The following is a 10573-nucleotide window of genomic DNA, read 5'->3' as shown; positions in this document are numbered from 1 at the left end:
TACAGTTCACCACGTCCATTAGGGTTCTATTCTTTCGTTCAGCTACCCCGTTAGACTGTGGTATATAGGGAGCAGTAACCTCATGAATAATACCGTGTTCTTGGCAATATTCAGTCATATAATTTAAGGTATACTCCCCCCCACGATCAGATCTTAGAATCTTGATTTTCCTGTCAGGTTAGCTCTCAGATTCAGCTTTATACACCTTAAACCTATCTAAGACTTTATCTTTAGTTTTGAGAAGATAGGTGTAACAATATCTGGAGTGATCGTCTATAAAAGTCACAAAATACCTCCTACCCCCTCGGGTGAGAACTCGGTTTGAGTCACACACATCACTATGAATTAATTCGAGGGGTTCGGAGTTTCTAGTTATAGACTTGAAGGGTTTTTTAGTGTGTTTCCCTTGAACACAGATTTCACACTTAGATGAGGTATCATGAGAAGATTTGGGAATAAGGTTTAATTTAATCATTCTCTGCAAGGTTTGAAAATTGACATGTCCAAGTCGTCCATGCCAGACATCACAAGATTCAACAATTTGTATAACAGAAGACTCAAAAATTTCATTAGAACTGGAATTGATTACATTGAGTTTGAAAAGGCCATTGCAGATAAAACCTTTTCCTATAAAAATGTTACTCTTTGTAATCACAAATTTATTGGATTCTTTTACAATCCTATAACCAGCTCTAAGAAGAAGAGATTCACTAATCAGATAGCAACGGAGAGAAAGAACATGATAAACGCCTTGCAGATGAAGAGCTTTCCCAGAAGTCATGGTGAGCTCTATACGTCCACTTCCTATTATTGATTTAGTGGAGTCATCTGCTAAGCTTATGCTTCCTCCACTTGATTCCTGATAATTTGAAAACCAAGAGCGATCATTACAAACGTGGATATTTGCTCCGGAATCCAAATACCAATCAGTGGAAGAAGTTATAGAATTTACAAGATGAGATGAAGAGGCTAATCTGAAAGAGGTTGGAATCATTTCAATCATTTTAACTTTGTTGGATCCATTTCCTTTAGGAGCAGGTTTAGCCGGTTCCTTCTTCCGAAAGAAATAGTTGGGAGCCATGTGGTTGGTTCTACCACAGACAAAGCAGAACTTTCCATCGGACTTATGGCTGGAAGAATTGAGATTTGGTTTGAAGGAAGATTTGTTGAAAGATTGTTGATTTTTCTTGAATTTCTTTCCTTTGGGTTTGAAATTCTTAGATTTAGGCTTATCCTCTACCAAGTTTACTTTAGCTTTTGTTTCATTCTTGGTATTGGAATTTTGCCTATGCTGGTCTTCAATACGAATAGCCTTGAGGGCTTCAGTTAAGGTTAGATCTCCTTGCTTGTGTCGGAGATCTCCAGCAAATCTAGACCAGGAGGGAGGAAGTTTATCAATCAAACATGAAACTTTATAATCGTCAGTAAAAGTGTTTCCTTTTGATTGGAGATGACGGAGGAAATCTAGGAATTCATGAATTTGTTCATTAATGGGCTTGTCATCAACCATCATGAACTTATTGAAGGAGGAGGAGGTGAAACGCAGAATTCTGGCATCATCATAGCCATATTCTGCTTCAAGAGCACTCCATAGGTCTTTTGCACTTTTGAACTCATAGTATATGTCATAAAGGTTGTCCGCAAGTACACTAAGAATTTGAACTCATAGTATATGTCATAAAGGTTGTCCGCAAGTACACTAAGAATCCTATGACAACAATGATAGTTGATTTCTTCTGGTTTCATAGAGCTAGAAAAGGAGCTAGCACCAGAACCAGAAGTGGAAGGAGCAAGCTGAGCAGGATCAGGAGTCAAAGGTTGAGAACCACTAGTAGATGACTTAGAAGTGTCAATAGCAGATAAAAGACCTAAGGTAGTGAGCCAGTATTTCATCTGATTAGCCCACTGTTTATAGTTAACACCGGTGAACTTCTCAGGTTTGACACTTTTTGAATGATCAGGAATTGCCATAAGTCCAATTCAAGTTTACTAGTCTAGGTAGATGGAATCAGATATAATAAAGGATTTTATCAATATTACTCGACCAGAAACTTAATTAAACCTGCTTTAAATTAAACTCTGAAAGTGAAAAGATAAAAGTTTTACTTGGGTAGTTTGGCCAGGTAAGGATAGTACTAGAGGTTGATCAAAGATCTATTAAGTACCTCGTTTCTTGCAGAGGTTGATCAAAGATCTATTAAGTACCTCGTTTCTTGCAGAGCGCTTGACGCAACCCTTAAACATTGCCTTAGACACCAACTAATCCAAGAAAACTTGCGTTTCTTGCAGAGCGCTTGACGCAACCCTTAAACATTGCCTTAGACACCAACTAATCCAAGAAAACTTAAACCGGTTCACTTAAAGATTTTTTTTCTTTACTATATATATATGAAAAGTGACAGATGCAGAAATTGAGTACAGAAACAGCAAAGAATATTTTTTAAACTAATTTAGATGCAACAAATTAAAACAATTAACTAATACAATAAGTAATTACAATGAAGATTCGGGTGAACAGTAATCCCGATGAACAGTAAATTTTTTTTCACTTTTTTAAATTTTTTTTAAAATTAAAATAAACAGCAAGAAATTTTGGTTAATCTTCTAGATTGCTGTCAAAATAGGAATATGATAATATAAAATCCAAATCAAAGAGTTAGAAAATTCAGGCCTGATCGGGAGAAGTCGTGATGTCATTGCCCTAGAAGATTAAGAACCCGCCTATCGCCCTGGCGCAGTTTGTCCCCTCTCCCCTAGCGGTAAAAATCCCCGAAATCGGCCGGCCTCTGCACTCAGGCGTGAGTCACAGAGCTTATGCTCAGACGAAAACGGTTGTCCAAAAAATGAATATAAATATGTAGCCGAAATTTCTTGGAGAAATGAGAGTAGAGAAAGAAGAGAGCTTATCTTCGTTGGTGTGCTTATGAATGAGCTCCAAGCCTGCTTATATAGGTGAGGAGAAGTGTAACCCCCGCTGAATCCAAGGAACCGTTACGCACAAATCTTGCTTCCGTTACCCGCATGCAGCCGTTACAAAACGTGTACAACGTGCAAAAATAAAAGCTTGAGAAGCAAAAATATGTGCGTGTGCGGTGCGGCGTGGCGTGGCGCGCGCGTGCGGGCGAGGCGTGGCGTGGCGAGGCGAGGCGTGGAGTCAATGGCTAGGAATCAGTCAAACAGTCAACAAAACATGCATTAATTATATGCATTAACTACCTCAACGAACACAAGTATGGATTCACTGCAGTGAAAAACGTGTTCGTTAAAATGGTAATGCACGTTTTTATTAGAAAGGCGGGTCGCTCACAGCGTATAGGTAGGTGCGTTATGATATATATATATGGGTATATGGGTCACTATACTAGTAGAGCGTATATATATGGGAAAAGGGGTGAATCATAAAGCGTGGACACCCTAGGCTCCCACCTAAGGACCGCCCGGCCTAAAATCACATCATCCCTATATTTTCTACGATCCGGCTCCGTTGACTTCGATCTAATACGATCTTAATACTCAAACACACTAATTTTGGGCCTGAGACCCGTTGCTGTTCTTGACCATTCGTTGAGTGGTCCAACAAATGTTCGTATTCATTCGAAACCGCTGAAATTGCCGGCGAGGGGGCGTGGATGAAAGGTCATCCTGAAAACATGACGGGGTCACCCCAACTTGATTCTGTTTAGGTTTAAGAACGGCTGTGAGTCAAAGTTCAACGGGAGCGGATCGTAAAAAAATTATCGGTAGGGTCACATGATGTGATTCTAGGCCGCTCCTTTAGGTGGGGAAACCTAGGGTTTGTCACATTAGATGTCACTTGGTCGTGTGTCGGCCATAACGGTATACCGGCTACTCGGTAGTATAGCAGCGTTAGGGTCAGTGGCGCCGGTAGTATCGCATGGGTACGTACTATAGTAGTAGGAGTATAATAAGGCTAGGAAGGTAATTAGTGGTGAGTCGACGGTACTATTATAGTAAATGTAGCTATATCAGGAACATAATAGAGGGGTAAGATGGTCATTTTTACCTCTAATCGTCAGTTTGATAGAATATTCCTATCAAATCTAACACGATTTAACTTGAAGGACCATTTTGCAAGACCCTATCGCCTCGTTTGGTACGCGGGAATGGACTCAAATAAGAATGAAATGGAAGAATGAATGAAATGGAATTAATGTGAGAATGGAATAGTCATTCTCATTCTCACGTTTGAGTGTAAATTATAAAATAAAGTGGGAATGGACGTATTTTAAAATTGTATATTTTCTTGATTCACATTTAAGTGGGAATGCCAATTCGCTATCATTTCATTGGGAATGCTCATTCCCACATAAAGTGGGAATTGATGAGAAGTGAGAATGAACATTCTAATTCTAACTTCAAAAAAGAGGGTGTGTTTGGTAGGAATGAATGAGAAGTGAGAATGACCATTCCATTCCACTCCATTCCCACGTACCAAACGAGACCTATCGCCTCGTTTGGTACGCGGTAATGGACAAACTTGGGAATGGAATGGAAGAAGGAATGGAATGAATTGCATGTGAGAATGAAATGGTCATTCTCATTCTCTTGTTTGGGTGCGTTCGTAGAATGAAGCTAGAATGAAAATCTCATTCCCATTCCCATGTTTGGTATCACTAGTACACAAGTGAGAATGAAATCTCATTTTCTAATAATGCCCTTACAACAACATAGATTTTTAATAAGATAAAAAATAAACATTAATGATAATAACTAAATAATTTTATATACGCATATGTTATATTAATCTAGGTATGTGTTATACTAATGCTCGTGTTATCCATCAGGTGTATGTTTCGTTTATATTTTTTAAACAATACTCGCTATTTCTTAGTCTTAAAAATTAAAGAAAAATAAAAAAAAAGATTATCGTATCTTTCATAGGTCCAAAAAAAAAAGAATGATATCCACAATCCACAGTTTTAGATATATAAATTAACTTATTTGATAAAGTATCAAAATCACTCAATTCATAATAGCAAAAATCCATAAAACAATACCAACTAAAATAATAAGTTTCGAAATAGCAAAATGATATACTAGCCTAAATTGTCAATCTAAAATTGCCTACTTGCATAGCGCCTCACCCAAACATTCTTTATTATTAATATGGATATAATTGAAAAATACCTAACTAGTTTTTGATTCTCACTTGAATGGGAATGACCATTCCTTATCTTCTCACTTGGAATGCTCATTCCCACAAATAGTGGGAATGATCACTTCTAGGGAATAGTCATTCCAACATCTAAAATATAGGTGTGTTTGGTATGAGGGAATGAGAAGTGGGAATTGCATTCCATTCCTCCTCATTCCCGCGTACCAAACGAGACGTATAGGATTTGAGCGTCTAATATGCAATTTCTAAGATTTTAAGGGATTATTTAAAATTACTAAAGATGTAAGGGATTAATACCTGAAAAAACCCTGCCCTTATTCAAAGAAAACAAAATCCAAGCTGGGGGATCCGAAATCTGAACCCAGAATCCGATTCGGAAACGTAACTCACTTCCTGTTCAAATTCGTAGGGTTTTTCTTACCTCCATTTCCAACTTCCCCAAAACGCCGAAGAGCTTCTAGAATTTGAAATGGTGAGCAGAGAAGAGACCAAAACCCTCACTCTCCTCTGCATCGCTGCAGCAGCGGCGTCTCTAATCGCCGTTTCGGCATGCTACCGCGGTCGCAGGCGGGAGCAGCGCCGCCGTCCGGCGATGCCGACTGGAGTTTTCGAGGAGAAGCCTCAGAATCGTTTCAAGCGCGTGCTCGCCGATAACTCCTACTCTCCTTTCAAGCACTATAAGCGAGAGGGCAAAGAAAAAGGTACAATCTTTGCAACAATTTCATAGGAAGTTAGTTATTTGAGAAGTTCTAATTGAAAAAGTTATTAACTTTCTTATTAGAAATCTCTTTGAAAGTGCATCCATATGAAGAAGAGATCGACTTTTTGATGGAGAACCCTCCCACCTCAATGGAATTTATTGTAAATCGTGAACTTTCAGCTATGGGTGATTCCTATGTTTGGGTAGACACAGAGGATCAACTACAGACTGTAGTGAGCTTACTTAGCAAGGAACAGGCCTTTGCTGTCGATACGGAACAACATAGTTTGCGGTCATTTCTTGGATTTACTGCTCTAATGCAGGCAAGAGTCGAGCCATATATTTTATATTTATCTCCTTCGTTTGGGGTGCTGTGCGTTAACTTTGTCCTCATTTTAACATTGTGGTTAACAGATTTCAACTCAAAAGGAGGATTTCCTACTGGACACAATTGCTTTACATGATGCAATGGGCATTCTCCGGCCTGTTTTTGCTGATCCTTCTATTTGTAAGGCATGTTTTAACCATAACGGTATTCGATTGCATATAAATTCTAGTTATTTACTAGGGTCACTACTGTTCAGAAAGTGTGAAGTTGTTTTATCCACTGTAATCATGTGCACAATTTGTTGAGATAGCATCTGTTTTTTTTTTCTTATACCCTGCATCTGTGATAGCATCTGTTTTTATTTCTTATACCCTGCATCTGTTTGAAATACAGTTGCTCTTGCCTAGTGTATGATTATAATCCATTTCACTATTGATAACTTGAAAGTGCAAACTTCATGAATGACTTCAAAATATTCTTACAGGATGACTTTTCTTGATTCTGCAGGTATTGCACGGAGCTGATAATGATGTTCTTTGGCTTCAGAGAGACTTTCATATATACGTTGTGAACATGTTCGATACTGCTAAGGCATGTAATGGTCATATGCTAACATAACTGATGTTAATACGCTTTATATAGACGAATTTGAATATATCTCTAGATGTGAATCTGATTCTTAGAACGCCATTTAGATACTGGTCCTTGTATGTTTCTGCAACCAGTTAACGATCTCAAGATAAGTTGGAATTAGGGAGTTTAATCAGCCTCCAAGATAGATTAATTTTAATCAATGAAATAAGCTAGACACTGCTGATACGTGAGATCTGTACTCATGTAATTTGTTCGTAGAATGCTAAGTGTGTGCAAGTGAGTACCCCAGTCAACCCCACCTACTGACATATCAGAGTTCTAAACATATGCCTATATCTCATCCTCCTACCCAGCATGTCAGAGTTATAAACAATTGCCTGTTTTGGTGCAGTGGCAAGTGGTGTTAAATAGATGCCCCAGGGCAAGTATAGCTGGGTGTTCATATTAACTGGATTAACTAAACAAAATAATTGTTACACACAGTCCAGATCTGGGGCCATGAAGAAGGTCGAAACCTGCTAGGAGTTTATCACAACATTCAAAGTTTTTATGCAGTGGTATGAAGGTCAACAGTCATTTTTAAACCCAAAAGCGAAATCATCAAAGAAAATTCAAAGGAAACCCCCCAAAAGTGTAACAATCACTGAGCGTTCAAAGGAACAATAAGATAAGTCCCTCCTTTTCATTAAATTGCAGTTAAATTGTGATGTTAGTTTTATTAGTTAAAGCATCATTAGATGTCTTAAAAATGTCCAGCACATAGACAAAACCTAAAACTCAGACAGATGGTTGCGTGAGCAGCATGGCCTTAAGATGAAAAAGAGATCGCTTCATCTCTTCACTGGTCACTGAGGATTTTCATTCAAGCATCTCCGATTTGTCAGCTGCATACAAGCATGATAGGGTGGATTTAGTTGATGACAATCAGGTCTCTCATTTGGTCAAATGAATTAACTCTACAGCTCATGACACTCTTCTCCTATAATGTGATTAATCTATTTTTTGGCGGTTTGATACCAGCTCCCCCCCCCCCCCCCCCACACACACACCACACCACACCAAACACCTGCTTTAAGCATTTGTGAATTCCATGCATTAAATTTTTATTTTAACATGCCTATGCTCATGGTTACATTATTTGTGCAATCAGTGCCACGCCTTTTCTCTGCTATATACTTTCAAATTAATACATTATCTCCTTGTTAATAGTCATTAGATCTGAGGGATTTATAAAAAATACTGATTTCTTTCCTTTTATCTTATATGTCATTGCAGGCATGTGAGGTTCTATCAAGACCACAGAAATCATTGGCATACTTGCTTGAGGCATATTGTGGAGTATCAACTGACAAGAGATTCCAGGTTTCAGTTTCCTCCACTTTATCTTTAGCACTATATCATCTGTTAGTTTAAATTTAGAGGTGCAAATGGATCAGATATGATACTTATCACATCCGTGTCCACTTACTAATCATGGATAGATATATGAAGATGGGCTATGGACATCATAGTCCATATCCACCAAAATGGAATACGGATATGGATTATAAGATGGAAACATATACTGATGAAAAGCAGATATTAGACAAATGGGTAAGGTTGAGGTTCATGTGATACAAGAGTTGTTTTGAATAAAACAAAATGTCTCAGATCAGAATCCATTAATGTATCCAGCATATCTAAATTAAGGTTAGATCTCTAGATCACAAAATTGAATCATGACATGTCTAGAGTAGGGTTGGTGACTTCGAGAAGCAACATGTTGTTGCAATGTTTGGTGTGAAGCTACCGGATAGATCGGTTACAGTGAAGATCTCTTTAGATGAGATCATGTTTTACTAAGAATTTTATTAGACTATACCAATTATCAATAGCACACTGTTAAGTTCTCAAACAATACTTAAATGTTTAGTTTATGAATGGCTGTATAGCCTGTATTGGCTAGTAAATTATAGTTTTGTTAATTTTGTTAATATAATGCTATTGCAGCGTGAGGACTGGAGATTACGTCCGTTATCACCAGAGATGATTCAATATGCTCGTACTGATGCTTATTACTTGCTATATATTGCTGATTGCTTATCTTCTGAGCTCAGAAATGAAAATCTTGGTATGTATTTTATTTTTATTGTTAATAATGTATTTGGAGTTTCATTCAATAAAAGTTATTTATGAAGCCTCAATAGCTAATCTGAGAAGTATTACCTTTCCTATGATGAACTATGATAGTTTTTCAGTGGGTTATTTGTCAGGGATGGTTCTTGGGGGGCGCATAATGTGAATCTCTGTCAAATATGATTGTTAGCATACATGCTGACTTTGTTTCAGAAAGATACCATTGCCACTTTTGTGTTAATCTGCTAATCCCACCTCTGTTTTTGTAACATTTACTCTAACCTTAACCAATAGCTGTATTGCATTGGTGTGGATATGGATAGTGTACATGCGAAGAAAAGACACGGCTTTGTGGACACTGCAAATTCTGAAAAATCAAGATATAATTATGTCTTGGATATGAGAAATATATAACAATAGGAAGGTTTGTTGGAAATCATCTATACTTTAGCTTAGAGTTTGAAGAAAGTCTCCCTAGTCCCTGTAGTCCAAATATAAAAATTAGAACAATACAAAGCTTTCTACACTCCGGATAAAACAGTTGGATTTTCTATGGAAACCCAAAGGGCTCTCAGCTATTTATCCTTATTCGTATAGTTGATTCTTTTGAATTTATTACTAGATAAACTTTGTCTTGGAGGACTGACCCATAGCCATTCACTTCCCTAATAGACTGAATCGAACTGATCTGATCTCTGTCACAATTCATCCCATTATTACAGCTTGTCCCGATGATAAATTCAATTTATTCTCCGAGGCCACTCGCCGTTCAAATATGGTTTGCTTGCAGCTTTATGCAAAAGATATCGAATCTACTCCTGGAGCTTCAGCTGCAGCATCTATATACTCTCGAAATTTGCACATTCAAGGACTTACACCCTTGAGAACTTCTGAAATTAAAGTAATTCCTAACCTCCGACTTCCTGGATCGGGATTTTAGGAAATATAAACTGTTGATTCAATATGTCATTACTTATTATAAGTATCCATTTATTTTATTTCAGGAACTTCTATGGAAATTATGTGCATGGAGAGACTTAATGGTAAGCTTATTTGTGAAATGAACAAGACATTGTGTTTAGAATTACCTTAATTTCCTTAAATAAGCATATTTTTCTTAGCCCGATGTATAGTATTTTTTGATTATATTATGCCTGGGGACTGTAAAAGCAAACTGTGGAGGGTAATGAGGCAACAAAGAAGTTCTACTAGGATTTTATTGACACTGACAATATGATGTAGCAGAAGATAAATAAGAAGATGAATGATTAATGTAAATGAACCACAGATGATACGAAATTTTAGCACTTATCGCATCTAGATAATCCTAAAGATAGAAGGCTATATGCATCAATCAAATACAAAATCCTAGAAAATGGAAATTTCTGAAAATTAAAACTACAATACTATTTAAATCACAATGAGATTCATACTAAATTGCAAGAAATTATTTGTTCATGAATCTTAGCCGTTTTTCTTCTAAAGATAGAAGGCTATTATTTATGCAGTAATGCAAGGTATTATTTGTCTAAAATGACCAAAATATGGGGTCACAATCCACGAGAAATCGTGAATTTGGGAGCTCACATAAATATTTCTATGTAAGAATGTAAGAGTTGATTTGGCTGATAACGAGAAAGATTGAAGGTTATAATCTAGGAGAAATCATGACTTTGGGAGCTCAAATAAATATTATTAT

The 10573-nt window shown here is 37.2% G+C and overlaps 1 protein-coding gene across 1 annotated transcript; it reads left to right on the top strand.

The window, feature by feature from the left end:
- LOC109847960 (protein RRP6-like 3) lies at window positions 5455–10086 on the top strand. The gene is made up of 9 exons (XM_020417190.1): window positions 5455–5838; window positions 5919–6160; window positions 6252–6350; window positions 6673–6756; window positions 8035–8121; window positions 8749–8869; window positions 9597–9775; window positions 9879–9917; window positions 10045–10086. The coding sequence occupies exons 1-9, from the start codon at window positions 5607–5609 to the stop codon at window positions 10084–10086; spliced, it is 1125 nt and encodes a 374-aa protein (XP_020272779.1). The 5' UTR covers window positions 5455–5606.

This window comes from Asparagus officinalis, chromosome 7, assembly GCF_001876935.1.
Source record: "Asparagus officinalis chromosome 7, Aspof.V1, whole genome shotgun sequence".
Lineage (NCBI taxonomy): Eukaryota > Viridiplantae > Streptophyta > Magnoliopsida > Asparagales > Asparagaceae > Asparagus > Asparagus officinalis.
The sequence above is the reverse complement of the archived record's forward strand: the minus strand, read 5'-3'. Positions and strand labels throughout refer to the sequence as shown.